Source organism: Rhamphochromis longiceps, linkage group LG3 (assembly GCF_057381845.1).
Source record: "Rhamphochromis longiceps isolate RC_006_pf linkage group LG3, R_longiceps_female_GT1.1, whole genome shotgun sequence".
Taxonomy (NCBI): Eukaryota; Metazoa; Chordata; class Actinopteri; order Cichliformes; family Cichlidae; genus Rhamphochromis; species Rhamphochromis longiceps.
Window position 1 is genome coordinate 6,687,664 of NC_140559.1, and position 26,045 is coordinate 6,713,708.

The window sequence follows — 26,045 nt, forward strand, 5'->3', positions numbered from 1 at the left end:
TTTTATGCTTTAACGTGCGCACGGGTAAGCTGTTCAGGACAACTCACACCATGAACAGAGGCACTTTTTATAGGAAAGACAGTGAGAACAGGATAAGAAAATAATAAACAGATAAAATAAACAACTCCATATGTGGCGCTAGTCTCGTCAGCAGAGAGCTGGGAGAAAGCTGTGAGAGATAAAACAATCAAAAACAATATGTCCCAAAACAATATGTCTTTGCTGAGAAAGTCTAAAAGGATAATTCTAAACTAATCTAACCATAGACAAAGGGCAGACAAGGGGCATCTTTGTACATTTAAAAGAAGGTAAAGAAACATTGAATCATTTTCCACTAACAACCTTAAAACAAACAAAAGGAAGCATCTCTATGGACAAACAAACCCCTCCACTTGGTTTGACCTGCTGATGTCATGTGTGGCATCAGCAGGACTTTAAAATGAGGAAATGACGGGCGGGCGTTTCCCCACACCTGACCCTCATGAAGACTGAAAAGACAAACAAAGTAAGAACAAATGACTTAATCTGTAACATAATAAAATGTAAAGAAGCATGTAACTGAGTATTCAGCTTCATTTGCAGAATGTTTGATTTGCCAGCAACTGAATGCTTCCACACACAAACCCGGCATAGTGAGTGAAGCAATGTTACTTAACAAATAGCAAATCATAGCAAATACATAGAAACAGAATAATGTGTTTAATATGCAAAAGAAGAAGAAGAAGTAAACACATATGGGACAAATGGAGACCATTGCAGCTCATCCACCAGTGGGGTAAAAAGAGCAACCAAGAAAGTGGCAGCCTGCACGGCCACAGATGTGCTGGAGGAGCTAGAAGCTCTACCCATGGAGAAACTCCTGGAGAACCTTGCTAAGCCTAACAGGGGACAGGTACTTCTGCCCAACCTGGCAGCCACAAAGTGAACTCATTTAGGTAAAGATAACCACATGCACCTAACCAGCCTGCACCAGCCTGACATTTCTTCCTCCTAAGTAAAAACCAATGGATGGATTGAACTTAGAGTCTCAGCTCAGTTTTCTATTTTGACCACCTACACCCCAAGATACTCTTTTAAAAAGTGTTGTTTCAGATCCCTTTGAAGTTCATAAAGGGCCTGTTCATTTTCATTCAGATGTTTTATTACATAAATGTTACTGTTTTCTTTTGATTTATGCTCCCACTACACTGCACCTCTACAAACAACAATGCCACGGACTGTCAGCTGCTTTTACATGCTGTGAACATGAGTAGGTTTGATCAGAGTTTCAATTATCAAAGAAAAGACAAACTGAGCAAAAAGAAGGAAAAAAAGACCAACTTCTTCCCAACTGACAAGAAAAATACTCGTCATGTTTTCATAATAAAGGATCAGGCTCCCCATTTATGACAGCTTGGACCAATAATGTATGTTACACTGATGCTACTGTAGAGACAGGGTCAACATCTCTATTTAAATATAATTAATATACAAAACACAATAAAAGTTATACATGAATTATTCATTATTTTTACTATTGATAAAATTCATGTATACTAATCAAAGTTATACATGAGTAACGACATTATTAATAATGATTAATAATAATAATTCTAATGCCAACATGATGACTGTTCATAGCTCCTGCTTTGAAATACTGAACTTAAACATTGACCTGATGAAAGATCACAATTCACAGTGGCCCACTGTCAGAATCATTCTGAATATAAACTCATCGAGTTAATCTGAACCTTTCTCAAATGTGCTGTGAATAAATGCTGCTGCAAGCCACTGTGGGAAAGCTGTGTTATTATCATGGAAACATCTGTGACACATTCACAGAGGACGAGGACACAAAGGGACGACACGCAGAGGCTATGTTAAAGTCAAAAATCCAAATCTTTAGTCCTAAACAGGCAGTGGTTACAAACAGGAAGACGAGCAGTCCATTAAACAGTCTACAGGGTCAAACATACAGAGAATTCAAACAGCTATTAAAAACAAATAACTGGACACTGAAAAACTTCAGTGATGTGTGAGGCACCAAAGGGAAGCAGCTGAGTATATTCAATGAATTCTCTTCAAATACAAAGACAGAAACTCCTACAGGCAGCATGCAAACTGAGCAGGATACACAAAGATCAGAGATTACAAAATAAATCAGAAAAGGATTTCAAACTTACTGAGAGCAAGGCCTCTGTTACAAATCTGTCTAATAGAAAAACATGCTGTACAGATACAATACGCTCAGTGTTCATGGTCATTTAAAAACTGGCTCTACCTGAACCACTTCAATATTTTATGAAGTCACTGAGTCGACCATTTCTACAGTTTGTTTCCTTCATTGCAGTTAGAGTGCGGCTGGTAAGGATGAAAACACACACAGAGCGTAAATTGTCTTTGTTAGTAACAAACGTCAGCAAAGAAAAGACAAAACACACAAACACTCTCATGATATTCATGAATCATTAGAAAGCATCCAAACATTCTGCTCGTGGACTTTTACAGTCTTATTTGCACTCGCTCATCTTCATAATCATCCTGATCAATACATGACAGGGGAGGCTTTGAGGTAGGCGGGGCTCTCTGCTGATGTCAGCATGAAAGGCAGGACCAGCGTCTGCCACATGTTGGTGAAACATCACAGTACACTGGCGTGGTTTCCTTTCCAGATGTTGGACGTTTGACACTTCAACATTGAGGCCAACAAGAAGACACAGTTTTGGGTCGGGTTGCTGCAGGGTTTCTAACTGAGCAAAAGCAGAAGCACACAGACCAACAGGGATCAGATGCTGAGTGTTAGAGGAACATCTGTGCTGATCACTGAATGCTGCTGTGGTCTCTTGTTGAAGTTGGCTGGTGGGACAGTCTAATAGTGATATCCTGCCCATCGGAGGAACACTTTTAAAAACACATGCAATACTTTGTTTGTGTTACAGTCACAGTTTATGTTATTTTTGTCCTTTAAAAGTGTTGCTGTACTATAAAGTCCTATAATTTGAGGCTAAAATGGCTCAGAGAGTCTCTCTCTCAGAGGATCTCCTTTGAAAGTGGAGATGGCTTTATCCGCTGATCCACGTCACTTTACCTGGATGTTTTCTTTGAAGCTGGATGAAGACTCCTCTCCCTCACTCCTGCTGCAGCTGTGTGGTCCAGTTGGCCTCTGAGGTCACAGTCAACATCTGTAGCAGAAGAGGGGAAATAAAAGTCCAGGTTACCAAAACTGGGAGCTTTTCCAAAATAGAGCGTAACTGGACTTTTTCAGCCTTACAGGCAGATAGTCGTCTGAAGCTGCAGCTTTTTCTTTTTAGCTTTTTCCAATCTCTGCTCTCGGCTTTCTTTGAGAACATGTCTGCTTTCTTGGCATGGGTCTGTCTGCTGTTGGTGAAGAGACTAAATCCACATACTCGCTACTAAGATCTCCTCAAGTAGTCTCAACCAGATTACAGTTTAAGAGTAAATGTCTCCTGAGAGTTTCACCTTGGGGAGATGCTGTCTTGCTAACATGCAATCATGAGCATTAATCTATGAGGTGAAAAAGTAATTTTAAAAGCTCCAGCCTCAAGTTTTATTTCATCTGTGTTTTGGTCAGAGTCCCATCAGACCTCCAGAATGGTGTCAGAGTGTTTTCTATCCACGTGATGAGCACAGGCCTCAGGTCCAGACCTCCACGGGCACCATAGCCTCTTTGGAGCTAATAGGTGCAAGAAGGTTTTGTTGGGATAGGAACTGAAGAGGAAACTGACGAGGAAGGCAAGGATCTTCTTCAGCTCCTCCAAGCCGGGACCTCTTTGTGTAGGCCAGCATTGGCCAGGTAGCCCTCCAGCATCGCTGGATGGCCGACAGTGGAAAACCTAGAGGAGTAGGAGAGAAACAGCAGCTTGGAGCATGTCTTTATACTGTTTAGTTTTTAGAGCCACAGACTTTCTTTTAATGTCATTGTTCAGGATCTATGACTGATTATGTATTTATTGTATTCCTCCATGACTGTGTGACAGCAAGTGGAAAAAACCAGCTTGACCTTTGTTGATATGCTTGTAATTTTAATATTGATTAAATGGCCCATGAAATAATAGAAAGCTCATATATGAAAATGTATTTTAAGAAGTAAAATGTTAATCTGAGTACAAAGGAGTACACTCACCTTCTGGTAGATGGAGGTGTAGCGAGCGCTGGTGAACATCCAGGCCTCCTCGTAGAACTGATCACTGATTGGATCCAAAACATCGATGGAGGATCTGTGTAAGCGCTGAGGATCGTCCTGATGGACAGAACAGAAGGAGAGTGAGACAAGTGAAGATATACTAAACAACACTGTGACATGAACTGAGCCACACACAGTTTGATTCACAGCTGATTGACACATTATTTGACCACGAGCAATCTTTTCTGGTTTGACGCCGTCTTTGTAACCAGAAACCAGCTCTCTCCTCAGCTTCCTCCACTACACGCTTCCCCCACGCCAGTCTCCTCCGTCACTATAAAGGGGAGAGTCATGAGCTCCATCACCCTCACCTGTGCCGTCCAACGTCCCGCCACCAGCCTCCACTGCAGCAGGCCAGAGACCACACCCCTGCCACAATAAGTAAAAGTATATCCTTGCTGTACCCTTAATGCTAAATGTGCTAAATTAACCGCTGCCTTTGCCCCTTTGGGATTATTCTTATGTCACTGGGATGTTGACCTTTGACCTTCACATTAGAGAGATGGGCAGACATAATGAGTAAAATATTAATGATAATTAAAATAACAATAATAAAAACAAAAGCTCTCAGATCCATCAAACCAAGCAGCAGAAAGAACAATAACTGAAGAGAAAACTTTAACCTTGTAGACTTCATTATGTTCCAGCTGCTCTACAGACGCTGTGACCTCGAACTTAAGCAGGTCGTAAAGTATGTGCAGCTCAATAACTTCATAATCAATTCAATTAAATCTTTATTGGCAGACTTCATGTCCATAAAAACAAGACAAGAAACACACACACAACTCCCACACACACACACACACACACACACACACACACCACAAGGTATAAACCATTAAATATATATATGTATATAAATAAGTATATAAAGCATTTGTAAAAATATAAAACCATAATATACATAAAACACAATTACTTAAAATAAATCAACAAATACACAAACACTTTAACCAGTGCTTTCTGAGACTGGATGAGTAACGGGAACCACTCACTGTCGGATTTGTAAGTGCTAAAATTATACTGTTACTCGAACCATCCAGTCGTTCTCTAAAATTGAACATTAACTTTCTTAAAAGTGCTTTAAAAGTCCAGACACTCACAGCTACAAACACCTGGCTGGCACTACCACTTCTAGGTATCCTGCAAAGGATTCTCATCGCATCATTATATGCAACATGCAGCTTCTGCATGCTACATTGTTTGTAGGATGACCACAAGGGGGCAGTATATAGCGGTGTGCAATACGCTTTAAACAAAGCCACTTTAACTGGAAGTGAACAAAAGCTGAATTTGCGTGCAATAGTATTTCCCTGCACATAGAGCTTACATCGGTGTCTGTATATGTCATCATCATCATTCATTTGCTCAGTAATAAAGTGACCGAGGTATTTCACCTTTTTATGAACTTCAAGAGTTTTTTGTGCCAGTTTAAACAAAGGGAAATTTAGCTGTTTATCCTGCTTGGTTCTACATATCAGAACAGCACTTTTAGCAGCATTGTTCTCAATGTCATATTGCACACCATATTCAGTACAGACATTAAGAAGATCCTGTAACCCAGCACTGCTTGGACTAAAAACAACCAGGTCATCTGCATACATGAGATGATTTATCAGTGCTTTACCTAATATACACCCAGTGTTACAGGCTCTCAGCTGTATGGACAGATCATCAACATATATATTAAATAAAATTGGAGACAAAATCCCACCCTGTCTGACACCATTGCTGACACCAAAGGGGGCAGAAATACTGCTTCCCCATTTAACCTGCATGTTCTGATGAGCGTACCAGTAAGAGAGAATCCTCACCATGTATTGAGGAACTCCCCGTGTCTTCAGTTTATCAAAAAGTTTTCTGTGGTTCACTCGATCAGAAGCCTTAGAGGCATCAATGAAACACATGAGGACAGATGAATTTTTTATACAACCTGACTATTTCCTTGAGTGCATATATGCACATGTCAGTGCCGTGCTTTGGTTTGAAGCCAAACTGATTATCCAGAGAAGAGATGAACACACTAACTCTATCAAACAAGATTCTTTCTAACACCTTAGATAAAATACTGGCTAGTGCAATCGGCCTGTAATTATCCAAACAGCTCACTTTTGCAGCTTTGTCTTTCATAACTGGTACCAGTAAAATACACAGCATTGAGTCTGGTAATATGCCATGAATCATAAACCCAGTGAAGCAGAGCGCAAAAAGAGGAGCTAGCCTTAAACTAGCATGTTTTAAATGTTCTGCAGTGATGTGATCCAAACCAGAGGATTTATTATCAGACAACCTATGAATGGCTTCATATACTTCACGTGTCCTTACACTTATTGTGTCATTACTCATGTCAAGATTGTCCTCATATGGATCACTTTTTATACAGTTAAACAACGCACTGTAATGCTGTCTCCATGACGCTGCAATGCTATCTGCCCCAGAAACACCTTCAACAGTTGATGGTAGAGATGGTTTACAGTTATTAAGAGCTTTCACCTCTTTCCAAAAATCTGCCATATTATTACACAACATTTTCCAAAGAATCTGCTCTCAGCATTTGCTCATTTTTAGTTATAAAGCGAACAGCGTACTTATATCTGGCATTCGCACATTTTTTCTGTTCAAATTCTGGGCCTTGTTTAGGTCTTCCAGCCATGGCCCAACATTTATAAGCTATGCGAGCTTCATCATGGTACATGGATACATGTTCTTTCCAGCCAGGTCTGATGTTAGGTTTCTTATGCTTATATTGTTTATCAAGCAGTGTACCACTTTCATGCAGAGCAGTCACTATATCATCATACATGGAGCAGAGTAAAGGTTTATGCACAGCATTCTTACAGTTGACATCCTTGCACAAAATAGCTTCTTTGGGCAAAGAAATGTTGTTCAGATGTATATCGGTGTTACTATGATAAGCTAAGAAATCATCTTCACTACAAGCTGACCAGTCTAATTTTACACTGGTAGCAATATTGTTTCCAGTTGTTGCTGGCATTTGTTCCACATTCACAGTAAAACCAAAAGGTATATGATCTGACACAGTTACCTCATACCTGATAGTCATGTTTGCTAAAGCTGCATGTCCAGCTGTACAGATACAGTGGTCCAGCCATGATGTACTATGCCAGGCTTCACTTATGTATGTATAGCTATCTGCAGGCAGTAACACTTTGGTAGACAGGATAAGATTATTAACTTGACAGAAGTGAGTTAAGTGGTTAGCAAACTGAGAACTGCTGTCTGTGAGATCAGCATTAAAATCACCCAAAACATATATGCTGTAAGTATCGTTGTCTTGAATAAATGCATTAATAAAAGCCAGCCTACTGAGGTATTCTTGCTCATTTTGACAAGATTCATAGGGAGAATAAATATTAAGAATGATAAAACTACTATTGTTCTGTGTATATTGTATACCAATACACCAGTCTACATCCAGTCTAATGGGCTTTATCACAGGGTCTATTTTTTTGTCCCAAAGCACAGCAACCCCTCCAGGTATTCTGCCTCTGACTATAGCTGTGCTGAGATCAGTTGTTGATTCCCCCACTCCCAAAAAACTTGCATTTAGACAGTTAAGTTTTCCCAGGTCCTGTTTGGACAACCATGTCTCCTGCAAGCATAAAATGTCACATTCTGCAAGCAGACTGTCCACAACAATCCGTCGAGCTTTGTCCCCTGCACTCTGTCCCAAACGTAGACCACGACAGTTGTAAGATAATATCCTAATAGACATCTTCATGTTGATACGTTGGTACCAGAAGGCGCAGTTATCTCCCCTGCTGGATCCACTGAGCTTGGCACCAGGGCTTACGAGGTTCATAAAAACGCCGGACCAGAGCCCCTTCAGGCCAGAGTTCAGGATTGTACATTTCACCCACATCATTACATTCAGCAGTAACCTTGAAAGAGCTGAACCTGCTACGTTTACTAGCAATTTTTTGACAGGTCACATCTCTTTTAAGTTTCTCTCTCAAATACAGAGCAAGAGTTTCTGCATCTACATCCAGGGCAAATATAGTGGCAAACACGCTCACCAATTTAGACCCTGTGGTATTTAGGCAGCAGAACTACTAAGAATAACAACTACAAATAATGTTTTTAGGTTTCTGTTGTACTGCAAGGTTCTGTACAGGAGAACCAAACCAAGAGCAAATATTACGTCTCATTTACACCTGAGCACGAAGAGCCATCAACATTTAGCAAATTGAATCATCTTTGTTTAGATGCAAGAAGAATCATATAGAAATGAAAAAGTAGAAATAGAAATCCAGAGCAAAGATATCCTCTAATTCAGCGTAGCACATCTGCAACAGCTCGTCGCTGTTGCAGATTTTTCTCTCGCTGTTCTGGCTCACAGCGCTGCAAACACAAAAATAAATATCCCCAAAGGTGTGAAAGGGAGCTAATTAGTAAGAGTATTGTTACTCTCCGCAGGAGTAGTCCAGCAATAGAAACCAGTCCAATAACAAGGTGTGTAACATCTAGCAGGGTGACAGAAAAACCCAGGGTAACTTCTAAGGACCTCAACGTCTCTCTCACATTGTGTTTTTTAAACATGCTTCCATTTGTCACTTCAGTCTTTACTCTGAAATACAGGAAGAGAAATCATGGCTGAAACAATTTCTCATGAAACCAGGGGTGTGGTCCAACAGTCAGTTTGGTGAGGAAGGTTCCTAACTGAGAGAAGTGACCCAGAAGTATCTGTGTAGCAGCCACAATGAATCAAGATCATGAGCTTTATTAACTGATCAAAGTCTCTTCTTTCATCTTCTGTATCATTCAGTTTGCATTGGTAATGCCCATTATTGTAATGCTTTTTTAAGACGAGCAAAACTTTATTTCACTTTGGGTTAGCTGGGATAAGTGATGGATGGAGGGAATTTTACTTCAGCCACAGAAATCCTAAACAGGAAGGAGAAGCAGAGTTACAGTGGATCACTATCCAGCAGGGAAACAAGGTTTATTTCAATTTCTTGGCCATGAGTGAGATTTACTGAGTGGGCAAATTAGGGAGACGACACCATCAGATCCCGAGCCCTCCATGTGTTAATCAAGAGACGGCTGCTGTGCTACATCCATAAATAATGAATAAATTAGGAGCTAAAGCTGAAAGGACAGTTTATTTGTACCATCTTCACGTGAACACATTCAAGAACATCACAGATGAAGAAACATTAAAAACTTCCACACTACATAAAGCAAGAAAAATAGTTTTTCTTTCAGGTGGTTTCAGAAAAACAGAAACATCAAACATCTCCAAGACTCTCTTTGAAAGAACTAAAAACCTTTGTTCTCATGGTCCAATCATGAGTGAACTCCCCGATGAAGCCTTGTGTGCTAAAACATGTCAGAGTTTTAAAGGTTAAACATGAGTTTCCAAACCGTTTTGCTGGAGAACAATGAACTATTTGACTGAGTTTCAATCATTTACAGACGAGCAAAACCAGGACAGAGAAAAAAGGACAAAACTGACTCAGTAAAACAACAGAAAAGAAGATCCCATGTAGATCTGTATTATGTAGAAGTTCAGCCCAGCAACCAGTTCAGTTCAACACAAGTTTAAATGATTCTATCTGAACTCTGTGGAGCCTGATCTCAAGCTTTTTGAGTCTGACCAGAGGAAACCAGAGGATCTTTCTGTGTCTTCAAATTCACTGTGATCCAGTGATGGGAGTGATTTCAGCCCTGAGTGATCGCGCTGATGTTTGCACAGAGCAGACAATGAGGTGAATGTTTGGGCACATTGGTAACAGTGAAACAGTTTATTAGTAACGTGGGATCGTTTGTGTGCAGAGTATGAACTGAGATTCCTGAAGCTCTTGTCACACTGGTCACAGCTGTAGTTTCCTTCCATGTGTGCACGTTCATGACTGTTACGATTACCTGACTGTGAGAAGCTTCTCTCACAGTGTCTGCACTTGTGTGGTTTCTCTCCTGTGTGGACTCGTTTGTGTGATTTAAGCTGACCTGCAGTGGTGAAGGATGACCCACACTGATCACAGAGGTGCTTTTTAACCCCACTGTGAATCAGTTCATGTCGTTTTAACTCACTTGGTGTGGTGAAGCTTCTCCCACATTCTTTGCAGTATTTCAGTTTGTCTCCAGTGTGTCTACGTTGATGTCTTTTTAGGGTCTTTTGCCGACTGAAAGTTTTTCCACAGAGGTCACAATGAATGTCTTTCCCACCACCACAGTGATGACAGGGTTGAGAACTGGATCCATCTGTGTCGCTCTGCTTCTAAACAAAGACACAAAGACAGTGTAAGTCAGTCCTTCAACATTTGTATCCTGAACGTCGCCTGAAATAAAGAGCATCTCTGCAGACGTCCAACTACATTTGACTGTTTCAGTTAACACACTCAGTTTACTGGGCTGCAATAACTACAATACTACCACCATAATACTACAGTAATACTAAAATCATAACTGAAAGGAAAATCTGAATAATCACTCAGAGCTGCTTTTCCATGCAGTAGAATTGCTAACATGCTAACACAGTTTAATGAGCAGAGTTGTTCCAAACAGTCAGGCTAAAATGACAAGATAACAATATAAATACATACCTCACAGTAGCTGCACTTGTAGAGTCTCTTTCTGGTGTGGATCTGTTGGTGTCCTCTCAGGTGACGTGGAGATTTAAAAGTCTTCTCACACAGGTCACATTGATAAGGTCTCTCCTCAGTGTGGGTAAGCATGTGTCGTTGCAAGTGTGTGTGAGTTGTAAACTGTTTGCCACACTGTTCACAGCAGTACACATCATGTCTGGTGTGAATGCGTAGGTGTGTATTTCGGCTCCCTCTCTGGCTGAAAGTTTTTCCACAGATGTCACAGCTGTATGCCTTAATTCCAGAGTGGGTAACTAGATGCCTCTGTAAGTGGCTACTTTGAGTAAAAGCTCTGCCACACTGATCACAGCTGTACGCTTTAACTCCACTGTGGATGAGTTGGTGTTGTTTTAGGGAACGCTTCAAGGAAAAAGACTTCCCACAAAAGTCACAGCTGAACGGTCTCTCTCCAGTGTGGATGACCTGATGCTGTTTTAGTGAAGCCCTCACAGTAAAACCCTTCCCACACTCGTCACAGGTGTGTTTTTTCTCTCCCTTTCTTCTGTGAGGTTTGTCGGCCTCCTGAGAGCGCTGACTTCTGGCTCCATGTTGGTCCTGCAGTGACAGAGATACAAACAGAGGCAGTGAGTGAAATGCAGTCGCGGAACAAACTCAACCTTCAAACTCCATTAACACTAGTTTTAAACCTGAAGGTGGAGCGTGGCACCAAACACCTTAAAGGTCTCTTATCCCCACCTGCTGGTAGTTCTAACACATTACATCCAACCTGGTGTTAAGCCAAGAAAGGTTATTATGCATTTTATCAATATTAGTATAGTATGAACATCTTCACACTAATCTGGACGCCTTATTCTGGACTAACTGAAGTCTGTTAAGCTCTGTCTTATTAGCTGCTGACCAAATGATTGAACAATACTCCAGATGAGACATTACTAGTGCATTAATGACATCTTTCATAATGAAGAAGTGATACACAAAGAGCATTTCATAGCCATAGCTATGCCTTGTCGGCAGAGTTATGTGACATTAGTGATGTTTGTACTTTCAGCGTTAACTTGGTTTTAAAGCCTTTAAAATATACGCCGTTCAATAGTCGACCTTAATCTGACAGAGAATGTGATGATTTTGTGGATAATTAAAGTCAGTCATATATCCACAAACACAACAAGCTGAAAGTCAGTGATGGTGCTTGGTTTGCAGTCCTGAACATCACGGCACAAGCAGGATTCACTGCACTGTTAATGTTAGCTGTGTTATATTGCTGCCTCTGTTCGGTGGTGTCGAGCCAAACGCACTTTAACGTGTGTTTGAACGAGCTGACGGTTCACTCGTTAAGCTGAAAGAAAGATGCTTTAATCACAGCAGTCACACATGTGTCCACTGCACCATCTGGAACTCTTCTTGTTTACACTCGTAATAACACAAACACTAAATCCTGCTTCTCTGGTGCTGTTGTGTAGCAGTGTGTACACCTGAGACTGTCACCTGTCTGTCCTGCACTCTCTCTCTGTTTCTTTCTCTCTGATTGTGGAATAAAAGTATGAACATGTGTTTATAAGTTACACTTGTGTTTGAATCCTGCAGCTTATCACACATTTGATTTCCATGTGTGACGACTGCAAGTGTCCAGAGTGAGGACAGACTGAGGGAGCCACTGCTGCACATCATCTGTGAGGCTTTGCAGCCCTGATGATCCACCAGGACAAACTCAGCAGTGTGTGAGGAAGAGGAGGAGGAAGAGCCAGCAGCAGCTGACAGATGGAGAGAATAGACAGACTGTTCCCTGTTTGTGAAGGACTGCTAGGAAAGTTTAACATAACTGTCTGTGCTGAATCAGTCTTATTAGGTAATGTTCAAATAATGTGATCATCCCAGTGTTTTCAGTGTGGGAGAAAGTACTCAGGGCCTTCAAGTTACACACTATGAAAGGCAGCAATAAGTTTAATGTTCAGAAACCTAAAGTCTGTATCAGCAGCAGAATGGAGCTAAAAATAAATGTTGGTTTCAGTTCTATGAAGCTTTGAGTATTTTGGATCAGTAGCTGCTGTGTTTGTTGCATCATGTTGCTGTAACTGTTTATATGCTTTATATATTCTGAGGTAAGTTGATCTATAGTGTTAAATCATATTCTATAAGGATGTTATGTGTTTGTAGACTTTCTGCCCAGTTTGACCCATTTAGCAGAAGTCAGCCTGTTTAAGGCTCTGATATCTATTCTGTGTGACTTAAAGCAGTTATGACATGGTCTGATTTTCTCACCCAATAAAGGAATATTTCATATATCAGTCTACTCTTCATTCTATCAGACACAGTTATCACAGCTCCTACATTTGCTTTTTACACATACCGTATTTTCACGACCATAAGGCGCACTGTGCTAAAAGGCGCAGTCTCAGTTATGTGTGCCCTTACTGTATTTAACACACACATAAGGCGCACTGGACCATAGGGTGCATACAAGTACCGTATGCGTATTTAAAAATAAAGCAGGAGCAAACCTGAATTCGGTACCTTACTCACATTTCTATTGCCGGTAATCGTCATCATCAACAACACACAAGCATACAAGTGTGCATATTTAAAAATAAAGCAGGAGCAAAACTGAGTTTGGTACTCACATTTTTATTACCAGTAATCGTCATCATCAACAACACACAAGCATACAAGTGTGCGTATTTAAAAATAAAGCAGGAGCAAAACAAAGTTTGGTACTCACATTTTTATCATCAATCAAACCCATCGAAGTCCTCATCCTCTGTGTCTGAATTGAACAGCTGCACTAAATCTCCATCAAACATGCCAGGTTCACTTTCTTCACTGTCAGAGTCACTTTCCGTGCCGTGCGGCTCCTCGGAAACGATGCCGGCTTTTGCGAAAGCTCGAACAACAGAGCCAGCAGCCATGTTAGCCCAAGCATCTACAATCCATTGGCAAATTGTGGCGTAACTCGCCCGGCACTGCCTCCCACTCTTAGTGAAACTGTGGTCTCCACCGGTCATCCATCGCTCCCAGGCCGCTCGCAGCCTTACTTTGAACGGGCGGTTCACACCGATGTCCAGCGGTTGGAGTTCCTTTGTCAGGCCTCCCGGAATGACAGCAAGCTCACAGTTCATTTGCTTCACAAGTTTTTTCACATCGGCTGTGAGATGGGCACGCATAGAGTCACAGATCAACAGCGATGGTGATGCGTGGAAAAAAACCACCTGGTCTCCTTACATACACCTCCCTCAGCCACTCTTTCATCATTTCCTCATCCATCCAGCCCTTTTCATTTGCCTTAATGATGATTTCTGCTGGAAACTTCTCTTTAGGCAAAGTCTTTCGCTTAAAAATCACCATAGGCGGCAGTTTCTGTCCATTAGCATGGCAGCCAAGCACAACAGTAAAAGAAGACTTTTCATACCCCGTTGTGCGTATCGCTACCGTGCTGGTCCCCTTCTTCTCCACAGTGTGACTCACCGGGATGTCAAAAGTGAGCGGGACCTCGTCCATGTTTGTGATGTGGCTGGGCTGGATGTGTTTGTCGCCGATGTGTTTGCTGCAGTAGGAGCGGAAGATGGCCAGCTTTTCCTTATAATCCGCTGGAAGTTGCTGCGCTACCGTAGTCCTGGTCCGGATGGAAAAATGGCACCGTTTCATAAAACGAAAGCACCAAGACGGACCTCCTTGGAAATGTTCAATGTTCATCTCTTCAGCTAGTGAAACTGCTTTTAGCTGAATGGTGACCGTCGAAACTGCTTCTCCCGCTCGCTCTTTGCTTGATGATCCACCGCTCGAGTCTTTCCTCCAACTCGAGCCACCTCGCCTTATGTCCGCGGAAACTCAGCTGCGTTTTCTTGACCTGCCGGAGCTTGTTTTCCAGCTTCCTCCATTTGCGAACCATCGATTCGTTAATCTTAAATTCTCTCGCCGCTGCTCGATTTCCATATTCCTCCGCGTAGCTGATGGCCTTCAGTTTAAACTGTGCTTCGTAAGCGTGTCTCTTTGCCATTTTCAGGGTTGTTAAAACAACGATGTCCTGCATAACGCACATACCTGTTCTTTTATACAGGTATGTGCGATTGTCCCGGTATATACGATCAACGCCCACACTTCACCCTTTAATGTTCTTATGGTGTTCTCTACTACGTCCTCCTTACAACACATAGGGCGCACCGCGCTATAGGGCGCGCCGCACTTTTTGAAGAAAATCTAAGACTTTTAAGTGCGCCTTATGGTCGTGAAAATACGGTATATGTAAGCATTGAGCCAAATTTAGTACCAACATACTGAAGGAACAATATTTGTCTCTTATATATGATACATCTATATAAACACTGTCACAGATACTTGTCTGTGAGTGAAGTGATTAATATGATAACTATAATATTGGCCATATTATACCACAGTGAGATGACTTTAGTCTCATGAACAACATCAGCTAATTGTTATTTACAGCTAATCTTAAACGACTGTTCAGCACAGAAATGAAGCCCAACAATCATGTTTCACAGTCCTGTGGTCTCAGCCTCAGATACTCATCAAATCACACAGAGCTCATGTAGAAACAAATGAACTAAATATGTTCTCCTTCATTTCTGTCAAACAAAGCTGTATGAAACATTTCCAGCTGTTAGTATCATGGTTGCTAGGCAACCTGGGCAGCGCGACGGAGGCTAGACGTCCCATTTCACGAGCCTACGAGCCTCGCACTTCGGCCTTAGCGGTCTTTGAGTACGTGGCCCTTGAGGACTTTAAAGCTGCAGAACCTGAATCGGGATACAGCCATGATGATCTCCAGCCTCGTGCTCGCCAACATTCTCACCTGAGTTAAGAAGACGATCACTGAAATGGTCTCAGCAGGTCCTTTGATGACAGCAATGAAATGCAGCGGTAAGGCTTTTTGGGGATTAAGTTCGTTTTCATGGCAAAGAAGGACGATGCAGTTCATCTGATCACTCCTCATAACATTCTGGAGTGCAGGCAAAATGCTATTATAAAAACTTAAGCAGCAACTTCTCCAGGTTCCAATATTTACGCAATTCTCAAACCTTTTGGCCACGACTGTATAACCTCTTCTGAAGTTTAGTGGATATTATACATGGTTATGCTCAGGATGTGTCGGCCAGTTTCCACTGGAAACGCCTTTTGGTTAAACTGTCAGCGAGGAATTTGCATTTGCACTGTTACATTTTTATATAACTTTAATGCACATAAACAACAGCTGCTTGTTTCAGTGAAAATACATTGATGGGTTTTTAATAAAGTTGTGCAGCTGTAAAGTATTTTGTCTGGTGTCAATTCTATCGTCAGCTACATCGTTATGGCAAATGTTCAAATGTATATGGTGATAAATATCTTTGGTCATATGGTCCTGCTCTGTCTGTCACCTTCTGTGTTGAGCTCATTGTTTCCTCTGTAGTGGCTGAGCTGAGTCCAAGTAGCTGAAAATGTTCCTCTGCTGCTCCGTCAGACTCTCCTCCTCCTGCTGATCAGCTGGGACACAAAACAGATCTTTGTTAGGCTCCACACTGCACTGAAGAGTCAAAGTGGCTCATATGTTCATCTGACAAGTAAAAGAACACATTTTTGTTTCCCGAGGTGGGCAACTTGTTGGAAACAAACACAAAAGGTTTGAGCACTGATACCTGCCATTGCTGCCATTGAAAGATGCAACGCCAGCAATGTGGATTGGTTTGAGTCTTGACAATCCACATTGCTGGCATCTTTCAATATGTTTGAATGCACCAGTGTAAGTGCAGCCACTCAGACTCAATGTGTTCATAGAAACAGGTGCACATGTGTCACGAGTTCATCCAGCAGTAGCTATGGCACTTGGCCACAGGTGGCAGCAGTGGACTGACCTCCATTTGAGACTGCTCCAGCTGCTCTGTGACAGTCAGTAGATCTGCTACAAATTGCAGATCATATGCAAGTTTTGGAAATGACATTATAAATATTCCTAACTTAGCCACGGCAGCATTGTTGATGCATTACCTATATTGGCTGAAAATGTTCATTTGCAGAGAAAAGACACAGGCAGACTGTGCTTACAGGACAACAACAACAACAATCTTTATTTATAGAGCACATTTAAAAACCAACGGCATGCCAAAGTGCTTAACATAGAACAAATTAACACAAGTATAATCAGAGTCATAAAAATAAAAGTGTAGAATTATGTTCACAGGAAAAAGCCACCAATAGAAAAAATATAACTATAGCACATAGCTATAGCACAATATAACTGTGCCATCAACACACAATGGGGATAAGACATACACAGCGCAAATAAAAAGCAAGATAGGAAAATTAGTAAAATAAATCACTGCAGACAAGGCCAGCATTTAACCGGTAGAAAACGCAAGATTAAACAAATATGTTTTAAGCCGTGATTTAAAAGATTGAATAGAGTCAGACGCCCGAATGCCAATGGGAAGGTTGTTCCACAACTCTGGTGCGGCCAGGGCAAACGCTCGATCACCTCTAGACTTCAGCCGAGATCTAGGCTGCACCAACAGTAACTGTGAGGATGATCTTAAAGCCCTAGCAGGACATATAAGCTTAAGAGTTCCTTAAGATAGCTCGGTGCTGTGTTATTAGTGATTTTAAAAGTAAACAGCAGAATTTTAAATTGGATACGATATTTCACAGGCAACCAGTGCAAATCAGCTAGGACGGAGTAATGTGGGCAAACTTCTTAGTTTTGGTTAGAATGCCTGCAGCAGCATTTTGGACTGTCTGTAAACTATGGAGGAGGGAGAGTGGAGTCCAAAATAGAGTGAATTGCAGTAATCCAGCCTCGAAGTTACAAAGGCATGGATGAGTTTTTCCAGGTCTTTATGCGGGATGTACTGCCTGGCCTTAGAAATAAGGCGGAGTTGGTATAAACTCGATCTAACAACAGCAGACACTTGTCTATCAAGTTTAAATGAGCTGTCAAGTAACACGCCCAAATTCCTAACAGTGTCGGAAAAGGAGCTAGTGAGAAAACCAAAAGCATCACGAAGTTTGGCACGAAGGACGTCACTGCCAAAGACCACAATTTCAGTTTTCTTATCATTAAGGATAAGAGTATTTGCCAGGAGCCATTGCCTGACCTCACACATGCACCCTCGAAAACTATTCAAGGACAAAGCTAGGTCATCATTTAACTCAAAGTAGATCTGAATGTCATCAGCATAATAATGAAAAGCGATGTGATATTTCTCAAAGATAGCGCTTAATGGAAGCATGTACAATGAGAACAGAGTAGGGCCTAACACAGATCCCTGAGGGACACCACAACAGACAGGTACAGCGAAGGAAGAGGAAGTGGCCAAGTGAACCGAGGAGAGCCGATTGGACAAGTATGATTTAAACCAATCCAAGGCAACACCCTTGATGCCTACAGCGTGCTCAAGTCTCGCCAATAGGATTTTATGATCAACCATATCGAAAGCCGACGATAAATCCAATAGCACTAGGACCGAGGAGCGCCCATTATCAGCCATTAGTAGAAGGTCATTGAGAACTCGGAGCAGCGCTGACTCAGTGCTATGATGTGGTTTGAAGGCCGATTGGAATTTATCATTAATGCTATTCTCATCCAGGTAGGCCTGGAGTTGAAGCAACACTATCTTCTCAAGAATTTTGGCCAAGAACGGAAGCTTGGAAATCGGCCTATAGTTCGCATAATCATTATAATCGAGGTTCCTTTTTTTAAGAAGAGGCTGAATTATAGCATGTTTAAAGGCTGATGGTACGCAACCAGAGAGCAAAGAAGAGTTCAAAAGGGACAATATACTAGGTCCAATTGCACTAAAACAGTCCTTAACTATACGAGATGGAAGAACATCATATACGAGATTAGTATTGTTCAGTTGTTCAACCAGACGCTTAAGAGTAGGGAGTGAAACGGGTTCAAACTGATAGAAGGAAGAGGAACAGTCAGGGGTAAACGCAGGGCCTGTCATTAAAGGAAGAGCAGATTTAAGAGATGAGACTTTATCTAAAAAATAATTTAAAAATTGTTCGCAAAGAACCGTGGAGCATGGCAGCGGCATAGTGGGGCAGGGGTTGACCACAGAGTTAAAAATTTTAAATAAAATTCGAGGATTGTTACCATTGGTAGAGATAATTTTTGAAAGAAAAGCTGCTTTAGCCATTTTGGCAGCAGTTTGAAACTTCAAGCGACTAGTACGTAGGATGTCGTAAGATGCCTGGAGTTTATCTTTCCTCCACCTTCTCTCATCCCGCCGACACGCACGTCGTAGAGCGCGAACAGAGTCACTTAACCAACATTGTGAGTAAGTTCTGGGGCGCTTCATTTTAATAGGTGCCACAGTGTCGAGGATGGAGGAACATGTAGTTAACAGGGTATTGGCAAAATTCTCAACCATATGAGGGGTAAGACAATCTGACGTAATAGATGCAGAATACACAAAAGAAGCAGAGAATTTCACCACAGTATCAGCATTAACAGTACGCACATCACATAATAACGTTACATGTTATTATGTGATGTTACTGAAATCATCATGAATAACAGGAGTGGTGATTCCTGTAACTTTGTGTATATAATTTGGCATTTCTTACTGATGTAGGCCAAAAATAAATACATAAACTGAGCACCTGATGGCTTTGAACTTTTGTTGTCCATCTTCCATTGGTTTGAATTTTGTGCTCCAGTACAAACACAAATCCCCAACCCGAGGATCAGCACAATTAACCTAACAGACCTACACCTTAGTTCACAGATTCACTTTGTCTAAGGTTGATTTCTGGGATTTCACACAACCCAGGATTCAGATCGTGAATCCATGATGGGCTTGGATTTACATCATTATAAATGAAATGTGCTCTACTTGGAAGCAGCCGGCCCCGCCCCTTTTGACGGGTTGTGTGAGACTTTAAATCATCAAACTGTAAATTATAAATTAAATTGTTATTGATCCTTTACCCCGAGTCCTAAAGTGTAGATTTATTTTCTTACTCTTCTTATATTTATTGTTTGTTTACTTGCACCGCTGTAACTGCAGCCTCGTCGTCTCGTCTCTCTATATGCTGGACTGTCTGTAGCGGAGATGACAATAAAGTTTACTTTGACTTCAGCAGCGCGCAGGCGCACCGAGGGCTCTCGCACTCACTTTATAGAATTTAGAAAAAACATTGGTGCAGATTATAAGTCTGTATCATAATATCTGTTTGTTGTGTTGTTTTTATTTTGTTTTGCGAGTTGGTTATTAGATGCCGCTCCAGCCAGCCAGAGACTCCCCGCCGTAATAAACTACGTATTCTCTTATTGCTGTTACCAAGTTCCTGTGAAAAGCAGATTTTTCCCACTGCTGACTCAGCTGGATCAGGGAGAGTGACTGAGGCAGATATTGAGATGTCAGTGTTTTTATATAACATTAAAGTCCCTGAGGGTATGGCACCAAGCACCACTGAGAATTCCCCAACACTGTTTGACAAGTTTGACGAGCATCTTGACTTTTGGTCTTTGGATATTAACAGTCCTGGATATGTGACTTCTTGTTTAACAGAAATGTTACAGAGAGCATTTGCAGTGCAGCCTTTAATTGCTAGTAATTCACATTTTTTTTAGATTTCGACATAAAGCAGATGCCTCAGAGAAATCACTAATAACACTAAGGGCTGGACGGATTTGATTTGCATTCTTCAAGAAGAGTGTGGTGTCATCAGCTAGCTGGCTGATGATGAGCTCCTTATCAGCTGTGCTGATTCCTTGTATAACAGGTCAAATCTCGGGGTGGAGTCTTAATCATTTTAATTGAGCTATTGCCATTCGTGTACAAGGTTTTGATAGCTTTACAGAAAAATGCCTAATTTTTCCAAAGAGTGGAAAATAAATTGATGTTCAATTGTATCAAAAGCCTTTTAAAAATCCAGGAAGAGAATGAAGCTATAGTCAGATACCAAATCAGAGTAATCAAGTAGATCTAAAACCAGTCTCATGTTCTTAGAAAGGTGTCTGTTTCTCATAAAGCCTGATTGTGTCTCATCGATAATTGTGTCCAAGAACTCTTTCATTCTGTTAGCAAGTACTAAAGCCATAATCTCATAGTCATCATTGAGCAGACAGATGGGTCTCCAATTGTCAATAAGAAGTAAGTCTTTGTTTGGCTTTGGAATAAGTGTTATGAGACCCTGAGTAAGAGTAGGAGGGAGGATGTTATTCTCTACACTTCCTATGAAAAGCTGCAGTAAGAACGGAGCCAGGAGATTAGAAAATGATTCATAAAACTCTGCAGTTAAACCATCTGTGCCGGGAGATTTGTTGGCCTTAAGTGCAGAAATAGGATTACAAACATCCTCCACAGTCAGAGGGCTGTCACAGTGACTTCTATCTTCCACAACAATAGTTTTTAGGTTTTTAATATTATTGAGAAACAGCGTTGAGACATATATATATATATTCTACTTATCTAAATGATTGACTATTTCAATGGAGAACCTAAATGACACGGACCCGTGTTTGTTATTACATATCTCTATTTTGAATGTGACAAGTCTATCATTGCCTGTTATTCATAGGTATTAACAGAGTTTTTGGCCTTTTTTCCCTCTATAAAAGTTAATTGACTCTTTACAGCCTGCTATGGTTAATAATAACATGTTCAGTCATGAGTGAAATCAAAGCTTTTCTTCACTTTAGCATTTAACATTCCCAACAATATAATGTGATACCTTAATTAAAACACAGCTAATAAAACACAATTTTCTTAATGCAAACATCAGTGACTCAACATTAGCAACCAAAGGGTTCAGTCTGCAGCTCACACTCATGTGAAGCTACAGCCTCCCCCTTTAGTCTCTGTCATCCTTCTGCTCCTGCACAAACAAAGCAAGACAAAACCTCCACCCTTCTTCTACAGGCTGGGTGAATTGTTGTGGACATTCACTAATCCTAAAGTCGGCACCGTTTTTGTCTCAGTATCAAGTCAGTTAAACTTTTAGTCGTCAGTCCATCACAGTCCAGTCACATGCATACATCCACACACATTCATACCAGATATTGCTGATAATGGAGTCTCACGCGCAGCCTATTCGAGCCTCCATCACCAGCAAGATGACGTCATCATTTTAAAGGAAAACAGCTCCTTGTTTTTGGACTGGATTGACTCGCTGCAATCCTTTTAGGCTCAGGACTTCTCATGTGATCAATGTCACATATAAGTGAATTTCTCCCAAGCCCATTATAATCATGGAGAAAAACACTTTGCCACTGTTTCCAGTAAGAATATTTTATAGCGCTTTAAAGTTCAATCTCTCAGGTCTGGATTAAAGAGCTGATTTGTTAAATCGGGAACTCACAAAATACCAAAATATCACCAGCGGTGGATCACACCTCTCAGATGTTCTTATCTCAGTGCACTGTAACAAAAGCACAAACAAACGCAACCAATAAAATACTAATAAAGTAACAAATACTGGGGCCCATTGCAAACATGTCCAAGCATAAAACCATCTTTCTCTCTCTTAGAGAAAGAAAACAATCCAAACCTCACTGATAAAATCAACCTAGTGTCAAGCAAAACCCAAAAATCAACCAAAACTTCACCAGAAAGTTTTCCTCCCTCCCGGGACAATATTGTGCAGGAATACAGGCATCGTAACTCCTTTTGCACTGACAAAAACATGTTGGATTGACTTGATTCAATAGTGGACACTGGTTGCACACAAAGGTTTTGCTTTGGCAGAAACTTAAACAACTGAGTTAAATCAACACAACCTTTTCATATTCAGTAAACCTGCATGTTGTGTTCATAAAACACGATTGAAACATGTTCAGATGGAGTAAGTTGAGCTCCTGGAACATTTTAATCCTTCAATTGAAATTGAATGGGTCTACAACAACTACCATCCTCCTATCTCTATCCTGGTTGCAGCAGGGCTGGGAAATAACCCTGAAGTGATAGGTTACCAGGCAGGGTACACCCTGGACAGCTCACCAGTCTATCAGATAGAAACACACAGCCGTTTACATTCATGGATAATTTAGCCCAGGACCTTCTTACTGTGGAGCAACAGCACTAACCAGCATGCCAACAATGGAGGAAATACAGGAAAGCTATGATTTCCTGTATTTGAGGCAGAATTATTTTGTTCTTGCCCTTGACAGGTTAATCCACAATAAATAGCAACAGCATGCATGTGGTGTGTGTGTCGTTGTCTGCCTCTTATAACTCCAGTGATTTTCCTGTAGTTTGAAATCTTATGCGGTGTTGACACAATAATTTGTTGTAAACCAGGAAATTCCCAACTGTGGTAGAAAGCACAGCTTAGCCTTAGCAAATGTTCAAAGAAAAGTCGTCACGTCCTGATTTCTGCTTCACTGATAAATATTGTCACACTGGGGTTTTTGCAAATGATATCAGTGAGCACTGTGTGGCAGCTGGAGTCAGACAACTGAAGCTCCCACAATCAAGACCACAAACAGCTTTCAAAGGAGATTTGAAGCTTTTCTGGCAGCAAGCTTCATGATTTATGGGACTGGAACTGGAACAGAAACTACCTGATCACCAATGGTGAGCTGGCATGGAATTATTTTTATGACATTTTATCAAAGTTATAAATAAGCATGCCCATTAACACATAGTGAGTGAGCATGTTGTCTTCCCACGCAGTGAACAGCGGACGCTAATGTTTCTGTCACTTTTTACAGAGTCAAACTCAAAGTAAGGTCAGTGCTTCCACGCTTTAAACGCTGCACGCTCACACTCTCTCCACACTCGATAGATTATCCATTGTTCATCTGCACACAGCTGCGGTTTTAGTAACGCAGTAACGCAGCGTGCTTACGGGAAAGTAACAGTAATCTAATTACCTTTTTTGCAATAGTAATCCCTCACTTTACTCGTTTCTTGAAAAAAGTAATCGGATTACTTCCCATCTCTGGTTGGAGCTGTGCACTTGTGGGTTCCACCTTGTGTACACGTTTATCTTTGCTGTGTGTACTTGTACCTCTGAGTGGAAGCTGAACTCTTGAGTTCGAGTATCGAAGCATCAGCTGTGACGTTAAAGTCCAAACAGCTCGTTCATTTGACGTGCAAATGAACGAAGGTAACGCCGTTTTCATGTGGATGTGTCACTGAGACACTTTCCACATCCACAGCTCACAAAATGGGAAAACTATAGAAGTATAACAATGAAGAAGTTACTATGTTACGGGTCCCAAGGATGAAGACCTCGATGACAAATATGTTACCTGTAAAAGCAGGTGAAGAGCAGAGTAAGGAAGACACGATGCGTCTCTGCTTTCCTCCAGAACGTGTCTGAGTCTGATTTATTTCACACAAATAAATGCTATAAAACACTAAACATGAGCTTTCAATATACTGTTCAGCTGGTTCCTCATTCACATCAATTACATTTACTTATTTCACAACATCAGTGAAATATACTCTTTTTAACTGGTTCAGTTTCTCAAGTTCACACTTCTTTCCATAACAGCTACATCCTTTTATCATATCAATAAACACATCACATTGTCTTCTGCAGTGTCTTACTGGCTAAACAGTTCTATTCAATAACAGCATTGGTAAATACATTACATTTGTTCCCTCCAGTAATTTACTGGCAAAATCACTATTTAGTGCATCATGAAACACAGCTTGTTGAATCAACCCATGAATGCCTCTGTTAGCTACACAGAGTTGCTCAGAGTGCTTGTGTTACACTAGCTAATCTACTCAGTCACTTTAACAGAACTATTAACATTCACATCTCACAGAACTGATTTGATTGGAGCATTACAACACGTTTGCACAGAGCATAGGAGCGCACTGACTCTGCTTCACGAGCGCTCCACCTAACGAGCGGGCTCGCGGTGCGGTCGCGCGGGACACTCCTCTGGTTTTCTCCCGTGTTTACATATAAATAACTTTGGCGGACCGCCTTAACTCTCCCGTTCACATTAACGTGGGTAACCATGGTGACAATAAACAACATTTTCGGTGCGAGCACCGTGTACCGACCTGTAAAAGCAGGTGAAGAGCAGAGTAAGGAAGACACGATGCGTCTCTGCTTTCCTCCAGAACGTGTCTGAGGAAGCAGCGGAAGGTGGGCTCCACTTACTGCTCCCCGAAACCCCGGAGCAAGCACCAAAGTTCCGCCCTCACTGCTTTCTAACATAAAATGAATCCCTGTTACATGGATTTTCTATCCTCTTAAAGAAACTGAAAATAAATACATATAGCAATGAAAAATGTCCCGTTACATGAGTGTTTTACACAAAATAATATTAATGTGGTCATTCCCTCACAGGGGTGCCACAACTACACTGCTGTTTTGACAGAGACACAGTGTGTTTATCTAACTTGGCTGAAGCCAAAGTTCTCCAGACAAATTCAGTCTGTTTCTGCCAAGTGTGAACTCACTGGATGAGCGCCAGATACACAGAATCAAAAAGGGATAAATTACTTTTCTTATGTCATGTTCCCGTCACAAACTGGCTCAAGGAGAGGGGAAGCAGGAGTCCACAGATGAAATGTTCCTATAAATAAAGTGGAATTTATTCAAACTTTACCAAAACTTCAACACATCAAATACAAGCAGTTCAGCAGGGAGTGGATGTGTGTTGCATGTGCCAGGTGGATGCAGAGAGAGGCCAGGGCCACGTTCAAACCTGAACACGCTGCACAGTGTTTTGTTCCATTTGTTAGGGATGAATGAAATGCTTCCTTGAAAGGATGTGTGCAGTCACCAGTGGGCGTGGAAGCATGTGCGCCCTCATTTGGTGGGTGTGCAAGAAAAGTCATCCTGTCACACAGCAATGCCTACATAAATCACACCACTCTGCTTAAAATAATAATGTTTAGTGAAGCAGGTGAAGCAAAGGGCTGCTTTTAATAGGCTGGGAGACCCAGGTGTGCTGCTTTAGCTGCTGAGCCTCTTATGACAGAACAGCGGAGAGTGGTAAGAAGGGAGGAGGGGGTCTGGCTGTGTTTGTGAACGATAGATGGTGTAACTCTGGGCATTTCTCTATCAAAGAGACGCTATGCTGTAAGGACATTGAGCTGCTAGCGGTTAGCATGAGACCGTACTATCTACCACGAGAGTTTACACACGTGATTATGATAGCTGTGTATGTCCCGCCCTCTGCTAACGCTGCAGCAGCCTGTGAGGTCCTGCACACTGTAACCAGCAGACTCCAAACACAGCACCCTCAGGCCCTTTTCCTGATCTCTGGGGACTTTAAAGATGATGTAACCATTTAATTATGGTTACATAATTAATTGTGTAATTAATTATGCAAAATGCAAAACGCTCAGCTGTGTCTCCAATCAAAGCTCTGTAACTTCAGAGGTGAT

The 26,045-nt window shown here is 41.4% G+C and overlaps 1 protein-coding gene across 8 annotated transcripts; it reads right to left on the reverse strand.

Annotated features, from left to right (window-relative positions):
- Positions 1 to 1,859: 1,859 nt before the first annotated feature.
- On the reverse strand, positions 1,860 to 24,796 carry LOC146672686 (phospholipase D1-like). 8 transcript variants are annotated; one of them, XR_014908353.1, is made up of 7 exons: positions 24,711 to 24,796; positions 16,122 to 16,227; positions 10,750 to 11,346; positions 10,238 to 10,424; positions 4,124 to 4,240; positions 3,068 to 3,161; positions 2,710 to 2,729 (listed from the first exon to the last, which is right to left on the reverse strand). XR_014908353.1 is itself a non-coding variant. In XM_085387724.1 (4 exons), the coding sequence occupies exons 1-3, from the start codon at positions 4,343 to 4,345 to the stop codon at positions 3,108 to 3,110; spliced, it is 525 nt and encodes a 174-aa protein (XP_085243850.1). In that variant the 5' UTR covers positions 4,346 to 4,360; the 3' UTR covers positions 1,860 to 2,725; positions 3,068 to 3,107. The 8 variants fall into 8 exon arrangements, 3 of the variants coding, with proteins under 3 accessions (XP_085243850.1, XP_085243841.1, XP_085243860.1); XR_014908352.1 differs by lacking the exon at positions 24,711 to 24,796 and adding an exon at positions 23,942 to 24,013; XR_014908350.1 differs by lacking the exons at positions 16,122 to 16,227; positions 24,711 to 24,796 and adding an exon at positions 13,469 to 13,940.
- Between the last annotated feature and the right edge of the window lie 1,249 nt (positions 24,797 to 26,045).